We start from the raw sequence: 24685 nt of genomic DNA on the forward strand, positions 1-24685 counted from the left end.
GTGATGAAAAGAAATTCTAGAACATGAACAAGACTATGGTTTTGTTCTCTGTTCACTAGAAATAAGAGGTAAAACAACCATCAAATAACTATATACTTTTTTTTTTCTTAAGAAAATCAAGTGAAGCTAGGGACAATTCCTGCTAACCTTGAGTTTTAAATATAAAAATACCATCAACTGAGACCAGAGCAATAGTTCAGTGGGTAGGGTGCTTGCTTTACATAGAGCTGACTCAAGTTCAGTTCCTGGCATCCCCTGTGATTTCTTGAGCCCACCAGGACTAATTCCTGAGTACAGAGCCCAGAATAACATCTCTAAATGCCACCAGATATGGCCCCAAAACAAACAAATCAGCAAAATTGATTTAAAACCAAAACCAGTAAACAAATGCCTCCATTTTCTTCAACTTTATATGTATATATATATATCTATATCTATATCTATATATATATATATAGATATAGATATATATATGGCAGAAAGTTGAATTTATATAGGATTTTCCATGTGTGTGGTGTTTTTTTAAATGCATTTCATGGATTTGATACACTAAAACATCAGTCTTAATGCAATCTGGGTATAGGGGGCGTAGCATTTGAGGGAGAGGGGAAGAGCACTCCCAGTGGTGCTTGGGAGCAATTAGGAGACAATCAGCAGTGCTCAAGAGTTAAGCCCAGGGCATCACCACATGATAAAAAACACGTGCTCTGCCACTTGAGTCAGGTCCCTGGTCTGTCTGTAAGCATGTATTAGAGTTTGTGCAGAGACGAAGGTAAGTGACAAAATCAGATTTAAGAGATTAGAGGGTAGAATATTTATGCTGAAATTTTTGAGGAACTGTAATATATGGCACAGTATCCAAGTTTAACTGAGGAAGGATGAACAAGATTATTGGAAAGGTCTGATATTGGAAAGATTATTGATGTATATGTTGAAATCGCCAAAATTATTGATGACAAAATTAGTGTTGGGGAGATCTGAAAGTAATATCTTCAAAAAATTCAATAAGGGGAGCGGGGTGGATGGGTGAGAAGGGACCTTAGGATGTTGGTGGAGGGATGACAAAGCTGTAGCTGAGAGTATAGCGTTGGAACATTATATGCCTGAAACTTTATTATTAATGGTACTATAGACCATAATGCCTAAACAAAAAGAAAATATAGTTGGTATAAAAAAGAAACTAAAGACCCTGAAAATGAATGAGAATGATTTTAGTAAGAAACTCCAATAGATTTTATGTGATAAAACTTTTATTTCCAGTCATTAAAGAATGGTGTTTTAGAGCAATTAGACATAACTAGCAGTTATCAGAAACAATTAACTAATAATTAAGAATATACCATTCTGAAACATATATGTATGTTTGTATATGTGTGTGCATATAAATTTTACCAGAGGAAAAAGCAAACTATGTTAATTGCTCCAGAAATAAGTATGTAATTAAAAAATTTACTATGCACAATTAAATAATATTTTAAGAATCTAATTGTTTATTAATCTCTGATGCATAACAGCTAAAATAATTACCTGCTATAAGAATACAATTTTTTTAAACTTTGCTCTGAGTGCCTTTATCAGTAAAATCCAAGTCTTTGAGATTGTAACATGAGTTTTCCTTTTTTGTTTTATCAGAGTTTTCTCCTGAAGGGGAGAGGTGTAAACCATTAATTACTGAAGAAGAAAAATTAAATTGTGTTTTATTTGACATGGACTCATCAGCCATTAATGATTCCCCTACAGTGGTAAATAAGCCTGAGTCCAATGAGGCATTGCCACAGATGCTATTGAAACCAGGTGGAAATATTGATGGTATGTCTTAATGAGTCAAAATGGACTTATTTGATTTAATTACATTTTAATTTCTTCATAAACAATCAAAATAAATGTATTTGAGTAATTCATCTCAAGTTAGGTTAAACGTTCTTTTAGTAACTAATCTTTTTTCTACATAACAAATCACTCAAACATGTTAAAACTGTAACCATTTTATTATATCTCAGGATTTTGTCAGAAATTGAGTCAAAGCTTGGCCACTTTTTATTTTTCAATAATCCATGTACTATTGCCTTCGGGATAACTTGGTGGTATTCAGCTGGCAGTCAAGCTGCTCTGATTAGCCCAAGATGTCTTCTTTGGCACCCCGACAGGGACATGCAGGGCTAGAATCAAACTTCCCCACTCCACCCCCCTCGAAAGTATTCTTTGGCATTTTCTAAAGGCTTTTTCCAGCCAGGTTAGTTTTTATGGTAGCCTGTGACTTACTGATATTTAGATACTTAGATTAATGCAGTGCTTCTCAATTATTTTCTGTCATGCCCCCCAGGAGTAAGAAAATAATTTTCTTACCCCCCCCCGGCGCGACTGTAAATAGTATCTATTAAAAAAAAACTTTAACCTTCAAAACAAAAATATATAAAATAATTCGAGCTGATTTTTTTAATCAGAGGTGATGTCTGGATTAATGACTACAATGAGCACGTTTTGCAATGCATAGCTTTTCGAAGTGGGTTTGAAGCAGGACACAGCAACTCTCAACTCCAGAGACATACAGAGACATAATCACGGGGCTTAGCTTGTTAGGACAGTGTTTGCCACGGGCAAACGTGCCCCCCTTTACGAAGCCTCGCCCCGCCCCCCGGGTCGCATCCCACTATTTGAGAACCACTGGATTAATGCTAGTTCTGGGGTTAAGGCGCCTGCTGCCAATCGCTATTCAATCCTTGGCACTGCATTTGCTCCCTTGAGCACCACCAGAAATGATTCCCTGAGCAATTAAATTTAAGTTTATAACTTCTGTTTCTCTTCGAAGCTAATCTCAGACTCGCATGGTATCGCTCTGCCTTACTCAGTTGGTCAGAGCCCTTGTACCCACTTAGAGGAGAGAGGGATGAATAGCCGTCTTCAGTCTGCTTTACATATTTTTGACAAATCATTTCCACTCCCGCACAAACCAAGTACACTCACCTCCATCAAAGCTTCAACTTATAATTTTTGATTCAGAGTATAAAGACAATGTCAGGTCTGTGTACAGATATGTTTCCTTGGTTACAGGTTATTGAGTACTGTACTATATCTTTTCCAGGGGTCTCAAATTCGCGGCCCATGGGGCCGCAAACGACCCTCCGTACAACATTTTGTGGCCCTGCCCTAGAGGAATCTTTTTTTGTTTTGTTTTAGTTGTTTGGGTCACACCCCCCAATGTTCAAGTCTTACTACTGACTTTGCACTCAAGGATCACCCCGACTTTGCCTCCTGCAGCCCCCAGGTAAATTGAGTTTGAGACCCCTGTCTGAAGACTTGTAAGTAAAAATGATGTCACCACCAAAAACAATGGTGACTCCTATTATAATAATTGATCCAGACAAGTTTTGCATTCCAGCCTGGAGTTGCTTTGTCAGCTTCTTCCTTTGATAATGCTAAGGCTCTTCTTTTCCTTCTCTTTCAATCCAAGCTGGTGGTACTTCTGTAAAGAGAATTTTCTTTACCATTTTGTGTACTCTGCATGAATGTTATTCACACAACATTTGGCAGAAACCTTAAAAAAAAAAAAAAAAAGAAGACTGGGCCAGAGAGATAGCACAGTAGGTAGGCACATTGCACATGGCCCACACAGGTTTGATTCCCATACTATGCCCTTGGTTCCACCAGGAATAACCCCAGCATCCCTTGTTGTGGCCCACAAACAAAAACAATAACAAAGAATAAGACTGACCCTTTTTTCATTGTTTTTTCTTATTTCATTGTCTTGTGAAAGACTGTATGAGAGAGTACACTTGAGATTCTCACAATTTTTATCTTGTGAAGCCTTTGAATCTTTCTATATGATATAGAAGGTCTTAAAGCCAATCCCTGAACTTTGTCTTCTTTCCCCTGAGGCTGCTTTGTTGTTCTAATTTGAGCATTTCTCTTGAGGCCATGAGCTTTTGCTACCAGGAATTATCTTGCCTTTCTCTTCTGTATTCTCCTCACAAGCTCAACTATTTTTTCAATTAATTTCTCTTTTATTCTGTGTCAGACACTGCGGGAAGAAGCTAGTCATCACTTGGACAGTTCTGTTTAGGTAGTGCCTTAGCTAAATCATTGTATCTGTTGGAAATATTTTTCGTGACCCTGTTATCACAAGGAATCTTTTGTGTGTAGGGGGGTACACCCAGAAATTTTTAGGAATTATTTCTGGCTCTGCACTCAGGAATTAATCCTGGGGGTGCTCAAGGGACTATACAGGATGCTGGGAATCAAACCCAGGTAGTTCCATGCAAGGTAGATGCCCTGATTTAATGTTGTAGGGTTCCAGCCCCTAGTTATCTACCACTGCTTGAATCCCTTTTTCTCCATTCTCCAGGCACTGACTTTCACAGACTTGTCCCTGAACAAGTCTCCTTGAAATCATTTCCACTTAGGCTTGGTGCCCAGACCTAAAACAAGTACACAGATTTTCATTTTTTTAATTTATCACTGCAGTGAATATCAAAAGGAAACATCTTTTATTTTAAAAATAGATAAATTTATAAAGAACTATGGATAACATTTTTCAGTTGTTATTAATATATTTGCCTAAATTAGGTAATAATAATTTATAGTTTCTCTAAGTGAAATTTTGTTGTTGTTTTTTAATATTTTTGCTTTTCAGAACCAGATGACTTAGAAGCAGAAATTCTACAAGAGCCAAGTGGGATAAACAAACTAGATAGCTTGCCGTGTGCTATTGATGTGTGGATTAGTGAGGCGAATGAAACCAAAGAAACTGAGTATGTGTTATGTATTCTTTTCCATACGTTTCAAAAGTGGGTCATTTTTGTTTGTTTGTTTTTGGGTTTTTGGGGTCACACACAACAGTGTTTGGGGCTTACTTCCTGGTATTACACAGGGATCATTTCTTTGGGACCCAAAGACCATATGGAGTTTTAGGGACGGAACCAGGGTGAGCCACATGCCCTCCCTGCTGTGCTATCTCTGTGGCCCCTGAGTCCATTCTTGTGATATATTTGGATGAAATGTGGAAAGAACTCAATATTGTAATATTAGGTCTAACATTGAATATAATTTTTAAATTGTTACTTATAATTTAATTTTTGAACAGTATTACTGTTTGAGCAGCTCAGTAATCAACAAGTATAAAGAGTCTATATGCACACTTCAGATATAATTGCAGTTTTGGCTCCAGACAGTCACAATGAAGTAAGTCATGAGCTTAGAGTTTTCTAGTGCATAAAAAGTTATGTTTACGCTGTACTGTAATCTTTTAATTATGTAGTAGCATATGTCTAGAAAGCAGTGCACAAAACTTAACTTTTAAATGCTCTATAATGAGAATTTGCTGCCTAGTGTAGCCACCTAGATCTCCTGGATAACTGATAGCTTCTGCATTAGCACTAGTTGCTTCATCTTCTATGTTCTAGAGTTTTTCCCTTAAATCTCACGAACCAATTTCTACTGCTGGTTTCAAACTTTTTGTTTGTTTGTTTGTTTTGTTTTTGGGTCAAGCCCAGTGTGCTTGGGACTACTGGCTCTAAGCTCATGGTTCACTCCTGGCCCTGGCCAGCTCTGGACCATCTAGGGTGCTGGGAATTGAATCAGGGTCTGCCACATACAATGCAAATGTCCTACCCACTGTACTATTTCTCCAGCCCTCAGACTTTTGTTTCTCATTTTCCTTATCTCTTTCCACATTCTTAGACTGAAGGAAAGATAAGGCCTTACTTTGGATTAGTCTTTGACTTAAGGAAATGTAAGCAGGTTGGATCTTCTATGTAGATCACTAATAGCAGCAATAAAGCTGTTTGACTTTCTCACCTTTTTGTTCCATCCAAAATTATTTCTTTGGAGGCTGAGGAATAGTACAGGGGTTAACATGCTTGCTTTGTATATGGACAACCATAGTTTAGAACCCAAGCACCTTCTGACTTGATTTATGAGCACAAAGTCAGGAATAATCACTGAGCACCACTGGGTATGGCCCCCAAAAAAGCAAAGAAAGAAAAAATGGATTCCTTTGTATTCTCTATTGACTAAGTGTTCTGAGAAGCCCAGCCTCTGCTCTCTCAGCTCCCAGCATGTCTTTCTCATTTAGCTCATTCATTTCTGACTTCATTTTATACAATGAGAGAAACACAGCTCTTCCCTTCATTGGAACATCTAGAGTACAGTGTAGGGTTTATTTATTTACCTTTCACTATTGTGGTGTTTGAAGGAACAAAGGAGGCATGAGGAAAGGTGGATCTGGGTGGGAAGAGGGAGACAGAGGCAGCCAGCATACAGACAGCATATGTAGGTGGCCTTTCCCATCTCTCTGTGTGTCCTGACACATTGCAGTAGTAATAGCAAAAGTGCCTGATCACAGGTCACTATAACAAGTATGATGATAATTATGTAAAAGTTTAAAATATTGTTAGAACTTTGAAAATGTGACACAAAGTGAGTACATGCGTGACACAAGTAATTAAGTGAGCACCATGCTGTGTGATAGACTTGCTTTGTGCATTATTGCCACAAACCTTCAATTTGTAAAAACAATTTATTACCTGCGCATGCGTCTCCTGGGTTCATGTTGCCTGCAGCTCTCCTCTTGAGATGTGAACATTCCAACTTGAACTCTGGGGCATGCACTGAGGCTCTCTGCATCTCTGGAAAAGCCTACATATTCTGCGCACATTACTTTCGCTCTTTCTTATCCTCTCCTCCTCCTTCAGTACCTCTAAATAAAATCTGGTTTTACTTCAGAAACATTTTTTTCACGATCTGTGAAATGCAACAAATTAAAGCACAATAAAACAAGATATGCCTTTACAAAGATATAAAGGAAAAGTTTATTTTTTTCACTTATCTTAGAGCAAATTTCTATTCTTTCTTTGTATTATTTTAAACATATACATAAGCAAAAATGAATTTGTAGTTTCCCTCCTCAATACATACTCACTGTAACATGTAGATTATAATTTTTATCTTTTAAAATTTATAGTATTTGTGGCCGGAGAGATAGCCTGGATATAAGGCATTTGCCTTCCAAGCAGAAGGACAGTGGTTCGAATCCCGGCATCCCATATGGTCCCCCGAGCCTGCCAGGGGCGATTTCTGAGCCTAGAGCCAAGAGTAACCCCTGCGTGTTGCCAGGTGTGACCCAAAAATAAAATAAAATAAAATTTATAGTATTTAATGTGATTTTATAATAGTGTATAGCCTTACTCTTTTTTTCTTATATAATACCTACTTTATAATTTTATTTCATTATTTATGTGTACTGTGACTAAGTCTCTTAAATTGATAGGATGCTATTAGTAGGATAGAATTAAATGATGCAGAAATGGATAATCTGGGGCTGGAGTGATAGCACAGCAGTAGGGTATTTGCCTTGCACGGGGTTGACCAGGGCAGTCTTGGGCTTGATCCCTGGCGTCCCATTTGGTCACCCAAGCCAAGAGCACATTCTGAGCACATAGCCAGGAGCAACCCCTGAACATCTCTGGGTTTGGCCCAAAACAAAAAAAAAAAAATGAAATGCATAATCTTTTACATAAGATACTACATGTGCATACATACGTAAGTAAATGTAGGATAGATATACAGGAGTTTGTTAAATTTTTATAAATTGCAATGTTAACTTAGTTATTGTTCTTCCCAGGTATACTGATTTACACTCTTGAGGGGGAATCGTGTGAAGTTTTCTATTTTCCCCACAGTCTTACCAAAATTTTATTATCAAATTTTTTTTGCTAGTCTGATAGTTGGAAAATGTCTTAATTTGGGGTCTTGGTTTTTCTTTTATTATTGGTAAAGGTAAGCATTATTTTCATTTATTTACCTTTGCTTTGTTGTTGTTTTTTTGTTTTGTTTTGTTTTGTTTTGTTTTTTTTGGTTTTTGGGTCACACCCGGTAATGCTCAGGGGTTACTCCTGGCTATGTGCTCAGAAGTTGCTCCTGGCTTGGGGGACCATATGGGACACCGGGGTATCGAACCGAGGTCCGTCCAAGGCTAGCGCAGGCAAGGCAGGCATCTTACCTTTAGCGCCACCGCCCGGCCCCGCGCTTTGTTGTTGTTGTTGTTGTTGACATCTTTGGTTGAATTTAAATATTTAAGTATTGGAACTAGAGTAATAGTTTAACGTGAAAAGCCCTTGCCTAGCATGTGGCCAACCCAATTCAGTCCCCAATACCACATACGGTCCCCTGGGCACCAAGAGTGATCCCTGGGGAAAGAAGCAAAGCTTCTGTGAGCACAAGGAAGCCCTGAGCATAGCCAGATATGGTCCCAATCATCCCATCCATAAAAATTTAGTTGGTCATATAAAAATTGTGGTTTGTTGATTATTTGGGTGCTAGAGATATCGACCCTATTTATATGTGAATTGATGGTAACTTTTTCTATTGGTATATTTTGTTCTTTTTAATCTTGTGACCTTGTAACCTTGTGCAAATCCCCCCCCCCCCCAATTTTTTACCCTTAAACATGTTGTGTGTTTAGTAGGGGAAGAGTTTATTTGACTTTGGAGCACATTTGGTGGTAAGCAGGGATCACTCCTGGCTATGCTCAAGGGATCATACAGGATGTTGGATTGAACTCATGTCAGCCACATGTAAGGCCCTAGCTAGCTAGCTATCTCTCCAGTCCTTTCCCCACACTTTAAATAGTATATATGTTTTTTGTTCTTTTGCTTTTTGGGCCACACCTGGTTGACACTCAGGGGTTACTCCTAGCTATGCTTTCAGAAATCGCTACTGGGGGAACCATATGGGATCCCTGAGGATAGAACCACGGTTCATCCTAGGTTAGCGTGTGTGAGGCAAATGCCTTACCACTTTCGCCACTGCTCCGGCCCCAAAATAGAATATATGTTTAAGACCATTTACCGTGAATTCCTTCTTATTGCTCTCTTTTCCTTATTATTTTTGTTTGTATAATTTTTTATTTGAATTTGAAATTTATTATACTTAGCCTTCCTCCACAAGAAATATCAATTGATATATTATTAGGATGTTAAGTTTATAAATTAACATAGATAAAATCAACTGTTTTCTTCCTGGACTTTGTTTTTGTGGGGTTTTATTGGGTTTTTTTTTTTTTTTTGGTTTTTGGGCCACACCCGGCGGTGCTCAGGGGTTACTCCCAGCTGTCTGCTCAGAAATAGCTCCTGGCAGGCATGGGGGACCATATGGGATACTGGATTCAAACCAACCACCTTAGGTCCTGGATCAGCTGCTTGCAAGGCAAACACCGCTGTGCTATCTCTCCGGGCCCTGTGTTTTATTTTTTCAAACCAAATTGCGGGAGTTTCCTTTGCCTTGTTTTAGTTCTTAAATTGGTAAGCTTATTCTTATACATATTATCTTTTGTTTGCCTTGATCAATAGTACCCTTTTTTTTAGAGAGGTCTTGTAATACAAGATTGTATAAAATGAAAGCTATTTTCTTTTTTTTTATAGTAATATTGCATTACCATTTTTATCTTCAGCTATTTTTATTGAATAAACCTTATAAACCTTTCATAGTTTCAAAAAAAAGAAAACCAGAAGGTAACATCTTACATAACAAGACTACGCAACTGAGGGGGCCGTAGAGATAGCATGGAGGTAGGGTGTTTGCCTTGCATGCAGAAGGACAGTAGTTCGAATCCTGGCATCTCATATGGTCCCTGGGCCTGCCAAGAGTGATTCCTGAGCATAGAGCCAGGAGTATTTTCTGAGTATTGCTGGGTGTAATTTAAAACCCAAAACCCAAAACAAACAAAAAACAAAACAAAACAAAACAAAACCCCAAAGAATACACAACTGGGAGACATTTCCACAACTAGAACTGACAAGTAAATCACATTCAGCATTTTGTACATAAAAGTCCATTAAGATAAAATATTAAAGGCTAGGCATGGGATCAGCAATAGAGTCAAGTACATGACTACTGTGTGTGAATACATGCATAAAGAAATCAAAAGTATTAAACTAGTGCTTCTTATATAACAGCTTTATCACCTGGGAGAACTGTTCCAAATAATAGTTCTAGACCACATTAGAAAACTAATTCAGTGGGGGGGTATTTTTTGGGGGTACAGGGTATTTGGTCACAATCACTTGTGCTCAGGTGCTACTCCTCCACTCATTGGCCAGGTGACTGTGAAGTGATGGATGGGATCATGCTAGGCAAGTGCCTCAATCTCAAACTATTTCTCTGGCCTCCACTTTGAAGAATTTTTATGATCATACATTTCTGATGATAAAGCAATGGATTAATTACAATGAGAATCAGCCAAGATGTTCTCAATCAGGCATGGGTGAATCTCAAAGTGTGTCTACAGATCACTTGACCTTTGTAAGAAAAGGCAAGGTTTATAATTAGCGAATAAAGGTATCTGTAGCTCTTAGAATTAAAACTCCTAACTTTTTTTTTTTAATCTCTGTGTAAAACATGAATTTAGAACTATGTATTGAACTATCTTAAAAAGTGCTGGGTTAGGGCCAGAGCAGTAGGTCAGTAGTAGGGTCCCTAAGCCAGGAGTGATTTCTGAACACATTAGCCAAGAGTAACCCTTGAGCATCACTGGGTGGCACAACCCCTCAAAAAAATTGCTGGGCAGAAAAGATTATGTAAGGGTTATATGTTTTGCCTTGCATGTGACCAAAACCATTTTAATTCTTGGCACCATATATGGTCCTCGAAGCACTGCCAGGAATTACCAGAGGAGCACAGAACCAGAAATAAGTCTTTGGCGTTGCCAGACATAACCCAAACCACCCCCCAGAAGAAAAGCTCCTAAAACAACTCCAATCACTCACTGTTTCCTTAAATTATTACCAAGCATTTGCTAGTAGTGGCCTCTGGTGAGTATTTGTAGATATTATACAAGTTCATATTTTCATGACTCTTTAATAGCAATTTAAAATGAGGGTATGAATGATAAAAAATTGACTAATGGACTTGTAATTTTAGAAGTTAGTTAATAGCCACATTTAAATGTTCAGTAAAAATGTCAACTATTTCTAACTTTCATGTTTTTTACCAGCCATAAAGTTGTACTAAAGATCCTGATTGCCAGGTGGGGCTGTCAGCTAAGAAAGATAACTCCTTGAGGTCAACTCTACCTCAGATTCTGTATTAATTACACTCTACCTGTAATGTATTGGCGTTTGTATAGAAATCCATTCGTAATTCAGGGGCTGGAGAGATAGCTGCAAAAGCTGAAGACTCAGTTTGATCTCTGACACCTCTTGTTCCCTTCCAGAAGTGAAACCCCTTGCAGGCACTGCTGAGAGTGAGCACCAAACACTATTGCACGTGGTCCTAAAAGAAAAAAAAGAAAAAAAAAACACATTTTAATCCTGACTACTATTATGAATGTAGATACTGTGAGCCAATTACTTCCAAACTTAATTAGCTATCTTGACTTGCTCCTAATAGTAACAGTTTGTAGGCTATGAGGAAATAAAGATGAAAGATCCCAAACCCAGAGATCCCAAAATTCAACAAGCAAATCTTCTTTTAAAAATGTATTTAATTTTCAGGACCAGAGAGATCAGGGTGCTTACCTTGCATGCAGCCAGCCAGCCCTACCAGAAATGATCCTCAAGCACAGAGCCTGAACATCATGGATATGATCCCAGAATAAAAACCAAAACAAAATAATCTTTAGGGCCAGAGTAGATTGTGTACCTTGACGTACACCTTGTACCCTATATGGTTGCCTGAGTCCTGTCAAGAGTGATCCCTGAGTGAAGAGCCCGGAGTAAACCCTGAACATGGCTGGGTGTGACCCAAAATACAAAATATTTTTTAATTTAAAATTTTATTCATTGTTACTTTATAATATGACAGATTATAAAGAATTTAGCTGCTTCTATCTAAACATATATGAAGAGCCACTTTTCCAGTGTCATTCCCCCTTTAATCAGTTCTTCCACTACCCCTTTCCAATATCTCTGGTAACCACTGTGGTTTTCTCTGAGGATAGGAGTTACCATCACTGTTCCTCCCCCACTTTTTTGTTTTGTTTTTGGGTCATACCCAGCAGCGTTCAGGGGTTCCTTCTGCCTCTGTGCTCAGAAATCGCTCATGGCAGGCATGGGGGACCATATGGGATGCGAACCAACATCAGTCCTGGGTCTGCTGCTTGCAAGTCAAACGCCCTACCTCTGTGCTATCTCTCTGGCTCCTCCCCACTTTTTTTAAATTTAGTTATTTCATTGTCCACACATGAGTGAAACATTCTCTAATTGCCTTATCACTTCTCCATTGCATTTAGCACAGTCACTTTAAGGTATTTATTTTGCTCAAAGGATATAAAAATTCCTTATTTTTTTAACTTATAATTTACTTTTATTATAGTTTTGGTAGCATGGATAGAATAATGTTGACATTTACCATATTGATTCATAGTTGTTTTTCAATAGTGTAGTATTTTCAGTATTTACCACAACTTCTTTAAATGTTGATGACCATTTTAAGTTGATTTCGTATCTGGCTATTGTGTTGTAAAGTTCTTTATAATTAGTATCTTCATATTCTTTGTATTAATGTCAACTGCTTTTAAGTTGTCTCCATTCATAATGCTCGGACTGACCTGCATAATACCATTTCTCCCTTACCACAGCAGTTACTTCTCTTTTCTTATTGATATTTGTGTAAAAGACAAAAAGGAATCATTGGTTAGAATAACCTTTTTGTGTTTGTTTGGGAATTACATCCAAGATGCTCAGGGCTACTCTGGGATCAATCAATCATGGGACTTTTGAGCAACCGCAAGCAGTGTTGGGATCAAGCCCAGTTGGCCACAGGCAAGGCAAGAACTTTGCTCACTGTAGTACCACTTCAGCCCTAAAAAGGATTATTGGAAATAATTGTTTTAGGGCCGATGTCTTAGAAATTGAATAGTTATGCATTATCACTTTAGTTATAAGTGTGTATCTTTGTAAATCAACATCCAGATATACCACAGAACTAATACTAGTGGTACTTTGTCCTGATATTCATTGGACTAATGGTTGCCAGTAATTTATTTTAGGGGTTTTGTAACTACAGATTTGTGTTCTGTAGTTTTCTCTTTATTATGGGAAAATCGTTGGATTTTGATACTCTTGTTATGCTTCCTTCATTAGAAAGTAATTGAAAGTTATTTCTTCTTTGCCAGGCTCTATAACAGTGATTTTGAAATGTTTTCTGCAGAGAGCTTTGTCATGCATATTTTAATCTGTGTATACCATGTGGTCTGTGATGGAACTCTGCTTTTGTACTGTAAAAATAACCATAGATAATATGTAAACAAATGATGTGTCTGTTCCAGTACTACTCTGTCTATAAAAACAGGCAGTTTTATATCTATAAAAATGTGAACATGGACACAACAAAAGTATATGCAAGAATATTTATGTAGGAGAAAATATTTGTAATGGTCCAAATCATTAATAATGAAGTGTCCAAAAATAGATGGTTACGTTTCTATAAAATGCATATTGGATAAAATACAACAATTAGAATAATAAAAAAATAAGATAACACTGCATGCAAGAGGAAATACATCCCTGACTCCACCGAATCCCAGGAGTGCTGTCAGGAGAGTTCCCACACTGAGTGTCTCACAAACAAAATTGTCCAGAAACCAAAACTCCAAGATATATTACTGAGACCTTTTGGAACATATGCTTTCAGTCTTTATACTTTTGTTTTAAAGTTTATAATGTATAACTTGTATTCCCACCTGTCCTGAAATAGCATTCTAAATTATTTTTTATCTTTTGCCCACAATTTTAATTCATTTATTTAATAAATTTTTGTGCAGACAGTTCTATTTCTTTTACTGTGCTATTCGTTTTGATTTGGAGGGGACCATAACCCAGTGGTGGGTGCTCAAGGCTTACTCTTGGCTCTGCATTCAGGGACCATTCCTGAAAGGGTGTGGGGAAATAATTTGGGGGTTCGAGGGATCTAACCTGGGTTGGCTGCATGTGAGGCAAATGCTGTGTCCACTGTACTCTTTTTGGCCCCTCCCCATTAATTTTTCAAAACCACTTTTTTTTAAACTTTACTGATTGATTGTTTTTGAGCCACACCTAGCAGCATTCAGGGGTTACTCCTGGCTCTGCAGTCAGAAATTGCCCCGCCATGGTGGGGTACCATATGGGATGCTGGGAATTGAACTGAGTCCCTCCCAGGTCGGCCATATGCAAGGTAAATGCCCTACTGCTGTGCTATCTCTCTGGCCCCTAAACACTTTTTTTTTTGTTTTTTGGGAGGGGCCACACCCAGTGATGCTCAGGGGTTACTCCTGGCTATGCCCTCAGAAATTGCTCCTGGTTTGGGGGAGACCACATGGGACTCTGGGATTTCAACCACCATTTAACCTGGATCAGTTACATGCAAGGCAAACGCCCTATCGCTGTGCTATCTGTCCAGCCCCCCTCCAAACACTTTTAATATAAATTGGTGTTCTGTGCCTACCTCACAATTCTTGACCTTTATTCTGTATCAGATCTTTTATTATCTAAACAATTGTATATTACTTCATAATATATAATTGTCTCCTATTCTCCACTATAAAGGAAAAATTTGATTGCTTAAAACAATAGTTCAATGAACATTACCAAGCATTAGAATTATTTTTAGAATTATTTTAGTATGCTGGTAGGGCTTATCCGCTAAAGTGTTGGATTCATGGGTCCAAGGTAGAACATGAGAACTTGTTTTTCTGATAAGTTTTCCATGTGTGTAGAGGCTGCACTCTGAACAGCTCTTATAAGAAATGGTGACAGTGGTTGCTAATGGGTGTTATTGTGATGTGAACAGGGTGAAAAGATACGGTGTACTTGTGAGAGTGTATACAAATGAGAAAAGTATTTGGAAGAAGGTCCAAATATAATATAGTTAGCTTGTGTTTCATTTTTGCTGTTTTTTGAGACTGCTTTTATTGCTGGCAAGCTATATTGACTGGCTGATAAATACATCTCTGGCAGATTGGAAAATAGGACCACAGTTCAACAAAATAAAGTTTCTGAAGGTGAAGTTCTGAAAAATGTGGACCAGCTTAGTGAAGTTCATATAGGTGAGCATACTGCATTATTCTAATTTCTGGGAAATAAGTAACACTAACTTACTGTATTTGGACAAAATATAAGTAGCATTCCTTATTTCTTTAACCATTCAAAAAACATAATAGCCATAAATCACAGGACTCTGCATTAATGGTCCCAGCTTGACAACATGCACAAATTTCTTTTTGTCATTTGGGGCCAGAATGATAGCACAGCGGCAGGTCATTTGCTTTGCACGCAGCCGACCCAGGACAGACCCTGGTTAGACCCTTGAAATCCTATATGGTCCCCTGAGCCTGCCAGGAACCATTTCTTTCTTTTTTTTTTCCCCCCCGGGCCACACCCAGTGACACTCAGGGGTTACTCCTGGCTATACGCTCAGAAATCGATCCTGGCTTGAAGACCATACGGGATGCAGGGCATCGAACCTTGGTTCATCCTAGATCAGATACGTGGCAAACACCACGCCTTACTACTGCGCCACCTGCTCTGGCCCCGCCAGGAGCCATTTCTGAGCGCAAAGCCAGGACTAACCCAAGTGCTGCCAGGTTTGGCCCCAAACCCTTCCCCCCCCCCACAAAAATTTTTTTTCATTTGGTCATTTATCAATTGTTCAAAACAAAATTGTTTGCCAAAACTAAGTATACTAAGGACAATGCTGTTTTGGGGTTTCTTTTTTTTGGGGGGGGGTCACACCCAACAGCACTCAGGGGTTACTCCTGGCAGGCTCCGGGGACCATATGGTGCCAGGATTCGAACCGATGACCTTCTGCATGAAAGACAAATGCCTTACCTCATGCTGTCTCTCCGGCCCTGTTTGGGGTTTCTTTTCTTTTTTTTTTTTTATAATTATCTTTATTTAAATACCGTGATTACAAACATGATTATAGTTGTATGATTACAGTGCAGTTGGAGAGATGACTACACTGAAAACTATCATAACAGTGTGAATGAATGAGGGAAGTAGAAAGCCTATCTCGATATTATTGTGTGTATATATTCTATATATCCATAATATCCATCTTGTATTGGGACCTTGATACTGCCCTACAAAGCTCATTTCTAATATTTTACTGCCTCAGTCCCAACCCTTACTTCCCCCCATCCTCCCATGTAGGTGCAGCTAATGACATGAAGCTCACCACATAGAATGATAAGTGCAGTTAGACAAATAACTACACTGAAAACTATCATAACAATGTGAATGAATGAGGGAAAAAGAAAGCCTGTCTCGAGTACAGATGTGGGTGGGGTGGGGAGTAGGTAGATCTGGGAAATTGGTGGTGGGAATCCTGCACTGGTGAAAGGGGGTGTTCTTTACATTGACTGTAATCATACAAGTACAATTATATTTGTAATCATGTTGTTTAAATAAAGATAATTTTAAAAAAAAGTAAAAAAAAAAGAAAGCCTATCTCGAGTACAGGTGTGGGGGGGTGGGGAGGAGGGAGATCTGGGAAATTGGTGGTTGGAATGTTGCACTGGTGAAGGGCGGTGTTCTTTACATGACTGTAATCATACAACTGTTTGGGGTTTCTATGGGGGCCAAACCCTGCAGTGCCCAGGACTTGCTCCTGGCTCTATGCTCCAGGATAACTCCTGGAGGGCTTTGGGCACCTATCAGTGCCAGGGATCAAAGTTGGGTCGACAAATAGGCAAGTACCCTATTTGTTCCAGTGGTCCTCAAACTATGGCCCGTGGGCCACATACTGTATTGTATCTGTTTTGTTTCTTCATTGCAAAATAAGATATATGCAGTGTGCATAAGAATTCATTCATAAGTTTTGTTTTTACTATAGTCAGACCCTCCAATGGTCTGAGGGACAGTGAACTGGCCCCCTGTTTAAAACGTTTGAGGACCCCTGTATGGTTGTTATCTTATTTTTAATATTATTAAAATATAAAGGCTGTAATGGGGGGGGCAGGATAGTTTGGTAGTTTGGGCCACTCACAGTGGTACTTTAACTCCTTTTTCTGTGCTCAGGAGTGACCTCTGGCAGTATTCAGAGGACCAACCATTTGTGGTGCTGGTAATTCAAACTGGTTTTGGCTGTATGCAAGAAATACCTTACCCCCTGTGCTATCAAAAACTAATTATTTCCATCTAACATAGAAAAAAAAAGATAAAGTAGAACTAAATAATACATTTTTCTAAACAAAATATCTTCATTTTTGTGTAATTATGCTTATATTTTATAACTTAGATCATAATTTAAATATATTACAAATTAAATCTTTCTGAAAATAAGATATTTTGTCAAGATTATTTTTAAGGTAACATGTATATTGATAATTTTCCTGTTAGCCTTGTTTTTTTGCTAGAATTATATTAATTAAATATTGTGAATGTTGACTGTCACTTAGAACTTGATGTAAATACTGTGTGTAGATTTTTCACATACTCTTTCCTCTACACCACAGAATCTCGAATAGATGATTCTCAGCACTCTCATTGTGATGTAGATAAATCTGTGAAACCAGAGCCATTTTTCCAGAAGGTGATTCATTCTGAACATTTGAACTTACCCTCTCAAATTCAATCAATTCTCTGTTCTCCGGAAGAATCCTATCTACTTCGATCTCGATCTGATTCACCACCAAAAATGAAAAGTAAGAATTCATTGCTGATTGGACTTTCAACTGGTCTGTTTGATGCAAACAATCCAAAGGCAAGTATTTTCTTCATCTTATCCATTGATAAAAATTTTTTACTGATTTTTTTTGATAAATCATAATAATGACTGTTAATCCCTTGAAAACTCAAGACATATACACATTCCACATCAATAAAAATAACAAAAGCCCTCCACCTTTTAGTCTGAGATACTGAAAATAAATTGCTCTTCCAGAGTATATTACAAAAATTATTACAAAAAATGGTTTCATCATTTTCTTTTTTATAGGATTTACTTTGGTTGAAGGAAAAGATTCTTTGTGCTCTCTTTTTCTCTCTCTACCTTTCTCACTATCCAATCCAATTTTTTTTTTTTGCTAAGAGATTAAGCTTAAATACTCAGAAATGCCATATTGCCTAATTTTTTGTATAATGATTAAAAACGTTAATATGCACTTTCTGGCCAAAATTTTTCCAGCTTGTTATTATTATTATTGATTTTTTTTTTTTTTTTTTTTTTTTTTGGTTTTTGGGTCACACCCAGCGGTACTCAGGGGTTACTCCTGGCTCTATGCTCAGAAATCGCTCCTGGCAGGCACGGGGGACATATGGGACACCGGGATTCGAACCAACCACCTTTGGTCCTGGATCGGCTGCTTGCAAGGCAAACGCCGCTGTGCTATCTCTCCCGGCCCGTTTATTGATGTTTTTTAAACTAAGCAGCTATTGTTTTTGTTTCAAAGAATTTAGGGACTGGTAATGTGTCTCTCTGGTGAAGTTAATGCAATAGGTAGGTAAAGTCCTGGGTTTTTATTCCTGGTGTCATCATCATCATAAATTAAAATGTAAATACAGGGGCCGGATATATAGCACGGAGGTAAGGCGTTTGCCTCTCATGCAGGTCAGTGGTTCGAATCCTGGCATCCCATATGGTCCCCTGAGCCTGCCAGGAGCGATTTGCCTCTCATGCAGGTCAGTGGTTCGAATCCTGGCATCCCATATGGTCCCCTGAGCCTGCCAGGAGCGATTTCTGAGCGTAGAATCAAGAGTAACCCCTGAGCACTGCCGGGTGTGACCCAAAAACCAAAAAAAAAAAAAAAAAAAAAAAAGTAAATAAAAAAATATGATGAATAATGCTGCTATGAACATAGGAACACCTAGTCTTTCAAATTTGTGTTTTTAAAAATATCTTTTAGGAGAGGTCTTTCTTGTTTGATTGTTTTTGGGTTTTGCCTGGTAGCATTCATGGGTAGCATCCTGACTCTTTTCAGAAATTACTCTGGGCAGGCTTGGGGGACCCTATGAGATGCCAGAAATCAAACCTGGGTCAGCCACGCATGCAAAGCAAATACCCTACCCGCTGTGATCTGGCTCCAACTTTAGGAAAGGTCTTGCTGAATGCTATGGTATTTCCATTTTGAAGGGCTTTTTTTTTTTTTTAATATTCTTACGACTTTTTGTATTGGGACTCCCAACTGGTGTTTAAGAATTTCTTTTTTGGGGGGCCAGAGAGGTGGCGCTAGAGGTAAGGTGTCTGCCTTGCAAGGGCTAGCCAAGGAAGGACTGCGGTTCGATCCCCCGGTGTCCCATATGGTCCCCCCAAGCCAGGGGCAATTTAAGAATTCATTTTTTCTCTATATTGTTGCCATTATTTCAATGCCTTTTTGTTAGGGTCCATTTGTGGGAGGTGATAACTCACAGGGTTTTATTTGTTATTTTTTGTTGTCTGAGTTTTTTGTTGTAATTTTGTTTTATTTTGGTTTGGTTTGAGTGACACATCCAATAGTGCTCAGGAGCCACCACTGTGGTATCAAATGATCTTGCCTATTTATTCATGTGCTTGGGAGAGTTCTGCATGTTTTTTTAGAATGTCATTGAGGTATTTTATCTCTTTTGTGACTAGATGTTTTTATTCTCAAGTAATATGATTTATTTTAATATATAATATTTATATTATCGACCTCTGCTACGTCATATGATGTACAGTTTGTCTTCTCTCAACTAGTAGGTATCTTTCTAATTCTGTGGTAGTTTCTTTCAGTGTAAAATTTTATTTATATTTCCATTTTTTTTATTTTGTTTTCCTTTCCTTTTCACTTTTATTGAGTAATGTGGTTTGCAGTAGTAGCCAGACTATTTTTTTTGCTTTTGTTTTCCTTTCTGTTGGAATTGTGTCTCCAAATACAAAAATCAAAGTTAAATCAAAGTTCAGTAATGTTATCTATATTCTTTTCTACATATATTTTAGTTTAGGATTTTTTTTTTTTTTGGTTTACAACTGGCAGTGCTCAGGGGTTACTCCTGGCTCTATGCTCAGAAATTGCTCTGGCAAGCACAGACCATATGGGATGCCGGAATTCTAACTACCGACCTTCTGCGTGCAAGGCAAAATGCCTTACCTCTACGTTATCTCTCCGGCCCCTTTAATTTAGGATCTTTTTGTGTGTGTGTGTGTGTGTGTGTGTGTGTGTGGTTTTTGGGTCACACCCGGCAGTGCTCAGGGGTTACTCCTGGCTCCAGGCTCAGAAATTGCTCCTTGCAGGCATGGGGGACCATATGGGACGCCAAGATTCGAACCGATGACCTCCTGCATGAAAGGCAATCGCCTTACCTCCATATCTCTCCGGCCCCTAATTTAGGATCTTAAATTACCTGTTTTTTTCCCTTTTGGGCCATGCCTGGTAATGCTCAAGAGTTACTTCTGGCTTTGTGCTTAGGAATTAGTAGTCCTGGGGTGCTCAGGAGGCCATATGGGATGCAGGATTGAAATCTAGTCAGCTGCATGCAAGGCAAGTGCCCTGCCCTGTGTACTGTCTCTCCAGTCCCTTAAGTTGACTTCTTGGTCCATTTTGAGTTAATTTTTGTGGTATGGTGTTAAATTGCAATTGAATTTCTTTGCAAGTGACTTCCCAGTTTTCTCAATACTATTTGTTAAAGAGGCTTTCCTTTCCACTGCATAATCTTGATGGCTTTGTCATAAATTCCGGTGTCATTTACTATGCATCCATTTATTCTGGCTCTCCTCCTTTGGTCTGAATGTCTGATTTTGTTAACTACCAAAATATTTTTAATGATTACTTATTTATGGTATAATTTAAAATCAAGGGAACATGATGTCTTCATTCTTTCCTTTTCTTTCAGTATTGCCGTGGTTTTTCATGGTCTTTGGTATTTCCATACAAATTTGTGTGTTTGATTTCCTTGGAGATTTTGATAGGAGGTGCATTGGATGTGCTCTTTAAATGATAGAGACATTTTGACCGTTAGTTTCTAGTCAATGGGCATGGGCTATTCTTCCAATTTGGGGGGTGAGTTTTTCTTTGTTTTTTTTTTTTAACATCTTTATTTAAGCACCTTAATTACAAACATGATTGTAGTTGGGTTTCAGTCATAAAAAGAATGCCCCCTCTCTTCACCAGTGCAACATTCCCATCACCAGTGTCCCCAATCTCCCTCCTCTCTTCTCCTCTCCACCTATATATGAGACAGGCATTCTACTTCTCTCACTCATTAACATTTGTCACCACAGTTGTCAGTGTAGTTATTTCTGTAACTTCACTGACTATTCTTTGTAGTGAGCTTCATATTGTAAGCTGGTCCTTCCAGCCCTCATCTGTATTGTCTCTGGGCATTATTACAATAATGTCTTTTCTTTTTCTTCTTCTTTTTTGCTTTTTGGGCCACACTCAGTAACACTCAGGAGTTACTCCTGAGTGCTCAGAAAGCATTCTGACTTGGGGAACCATATGGGACACTGGGGGATCGAACCACAGTCTGTCCTAGGTTAGAGCATGTAAGGTAAACGCCCTACCACTGTGCCACTATTCCAGCCCCAAATGTCTTTTATTTTTCTTAAAACCCAAATATGAGGGGCCAGAGCAGTGGCACAAGTGGTAGGGCATCTGCCTTGTACTCGCTAACCTAGGACGGACCACAGTGTGGCCCAAAAAGCAAAAACAAAAACAAAAAAAAACATAGATAAGTGAGACTATTCTGTATGTATCTCTCTCCCTCTGACTTATTTCACTCAGCATAATAGATTCCATGATCATTCATGGATAGGAAAATTTCATGACTTCATCTGTCCTGATGGCTACATAGTATTTCATTGTGTCTATGTAACATAGTTTCTTTAGCCATTCATCTGTTGAAGGACATCTTGGTTGTTTCCAGTCTGGTTATTATAAATAATGCTGCAATGAATATAGGTGTGAGGAAGGGATTTTTTTTTTTTTTGGTTTTTGGGCCACACCCTGTGATGCTCAGGGGTTACTCCTGGCTATGCGCTCAGAAGTTGCTCCTGGCTTCTTGGGGGACCATATGGGACACCGGGGGATTGAACCGCGGTCCGTCCTAGGCTAGCTCAGGCAAGGCAGACACCTTACCTCCAGCGCCACCGCCCGGCCCGAGGAAGGGATTTTTTAATTGTATTTTTGTGTTCATAGGGTACATCCCTAGGAGTGGTATATATGGATCATATGGGAGCTCATTTCCAGTTCCCTGAGGAATCTCCATATTGTTTTCCATAAAGGCTGGACTAGATGGCATTCCTACCAGCAGTGAATCAGAGTTCCTTTCTCTCCACATTCCTGCCAGCACTGATTGTTTTTGTTCTTTGTGATATGTGGCAGTCTCTGTGGCATGAGGTGATACCTCATTGTTGTTTTGATTTGCATCTCCCTGATGATGTGGAACCTTTTTTCATGTATCTTTTAACAATTTGTATTTCTTCTTTGAGGAAGTGTCTGTTCATTTTTTCTCCCCATTTGTTATGGGGTTAGGTATTTTTCCTTGTTAAATTCTGTCAGTGCTTTGTATATTTTCGATATTAGCCCTTTATCTGATGGGTATTGGGTGAGTGCGTTTTCAATCTTTTAACAGTACCTTATAGTTTTATTTTTTATTTCATTTTATTTAAACATCTTGATTACAAACATGATTGTAATTGGGTTTCAGTCACCAAAAGAACACCCCCCTTAACCAGTGCAACATTCCCACCACCAATGCACCCCATCTCCCTGCACCAATGCTCCCTGCCTATATTCAAGACAGGCATTCTATTCTCTCACTCATTAACATTGTCATGGTAGTTGTTAGTGTAATTATTTCTCTAAGTGCACTCACCCCTCTTTGTGGTGAGCTTCATATCATGAGCCAGTCTTTCCATCCCTCATCTCTGGGCATTAATACAATAATGTCTTTTATTTTTCTTAAAATCCATAGATAAGTGAGACTATTCTGTGTGTGTCTCTCTCTCCCTCTGACTTATTTCACTCGGCATAATAGTTTCCATGTTCATCCATGTATAGGAAAATTTTATGACTTCATCTCGCCTGACGACTGCATACTATTCCATTGTGTCTATATACCATAGTTTCTTTAGCCATTCATCTGTTGAAGGACATCTTGGTTGTTTCCAGAGTCTGGCTATTATAATTAGTGCTGCGATGAATATAGGTGTGAGGAAGGGATTTTTGTATTGCATTTTTATGTCCCTAGGATATATCCCTAGGAGTGTTATATCTGGGTCATATGGGAGTTCAATTTCCAGTTTTTTGAGGAATCTCCATATCATTTTAGGATATAGGACTTCAGGCTCCTTTGTCAAGAGTACTCCCATGCACTTTGCTTTTTAGATATCTTTAATCCAGGGCTCAATTAAAATAATTTTTTATTTATTTATTTTTTTTTTTGGTTTTTGGGCCACACCCTGTGAGGCTCAGGGGTTACTCCTGGCTCTGCGCTCAGAAGTTGCTCCTGGCTTCTTGGGGGACCATATGGGACGCTGGGGGATCGAACTGCGGTCCGTCCTAGGTTAGCACAGGCAAGGCAGGCACCTTACCTCTAGCGCCACCGCCCGGCCCCAAAGTCTTCTGTATTCTTTTTGTTTGTTTTGTTTTGTTTTTTCTGTCACACCCAGCAGCGCTCAGGAGTTACTCATGGCTCTACACTCAGGAATTGCTCCTGGCAGGCTTGAGGGACCATTTGGGGTTCCAGGATTTGAACCACCAACCTTCTGCAGGCAAGGCAAATGCCTTACCTCCATGCTATCTCTCCAGCCCCTAAAATAATTTTTTAAATAATTTAAATTTTTTCATTTAGTCACCATGAAATTACAGTTGTGATTAGGTTTCATGCTTCTAGAGTTTGACCCACTCCCCACCAGTGTCCACTTCTTCCCCAAGCCCTCCTCCCCTCTTTTCTCCCACCCTGTATATTTCCTCTATGACAGTTTCTTTTTCTTTCTTTACTTTTCGATTTATTTTTATTGTTTTTGCACTGTTAACCTAAAGCCCCTTTAATACGTTATCAATATCTATATGAAGTTAATATCCTTTGTATATTCATTTAACTGTTCTTTGTGTGGCCTAAATTTAGCCTTTGTAGTTGTTCTAAAAGATTATTTTTCTTCTAGAAGAAGCATGACAACACAGATTACAGGTAGAGAATAGTAAGGGAGAAGGGCAAAATGAAACACTAAGAAATCAAATCAACCTTGCAGGCATTTATAAGGCAGAGAAAAAAGAAAAGAAAACATGTCTGCTGATCAAGTGCATATCTGAGATCAAGGGAATTAATTTATCACCTGACCAAAGTAGTAACAGGGTTCCTGATAGTGGCCTTGAATCATACAGATAAAGTTATTTCTAAATATGTAATTGTTTCACTAAAAATATTTTTGTTAAAGATATTTTTATTTTCAAGTTACATTACTTGTATCCCTTTTTTCCGATTTCAGAATTCCATTTTCCAATCCTTCTTGTCCGTGGACTCCTAGCCTCTCTCAAGGAATTCACTCTTCTACTTTCATCACACAAGCCCTGTCTCCTCAGCTCCTCCTCAAGAGTGGATTCTTTCCTCAACCTCTTCTGTTCGTTCTGTCATGTCCCATCCCTTGAGCACGAACCCTTTTCTAGCTATTAGCCTGTTGCACTCTTGGTTTTAGAACCAAACCTCTTAGATCTTTGCAGTCTCCACTTCCATTTAACTTCTTCAATATCCCAAGGTGCCTTTTAACCCAGGTCACTACTTTTGTCAGAGTTTGCAATTAAGGACAATGAGACAG

The 24685-nt window shown here is 38.6% G+C and overlaps 1 protein-coding gene across 1 annotated transcript in view; it reads left to right on the forward strand.

Moving 5' to 3' along the window:
• Positions 1 to 24685, forward strand: part of NEK1 (NIMA related kinase 1) — a 132558-nt gene that overhangs the window by 86528 nt on the left and 21345 nt on the right. The window contains 4 exon segments of the mRNA XM_049771316.1: positions 1633 to 1809; positions 4631 to 4748; positions 14928 to 15016; positions 17427 to 17674. Of these exon segments, the coding sequence (XP_049627273.1) occupies positions 1633 to 1809; positions 4631 to 4748; positions 14928 to 15016; positions 17427 to 17674 (632 nt within the window).

The sequence above is a fragment of the Suncus etruscus genome, chromosome 4, assembly GCF_024139225.1.
Source record: "Suncus etruscus isolate mSunEtr1 chromosome 4, mSunEtr1.pri.cur, whole genome shotgun sequence".
NCBI lineage: Eukaryota > Metazoa > Chordata > Mammalia > Eulipotyphla > Soricidae > Suncus > Suncus etruscus.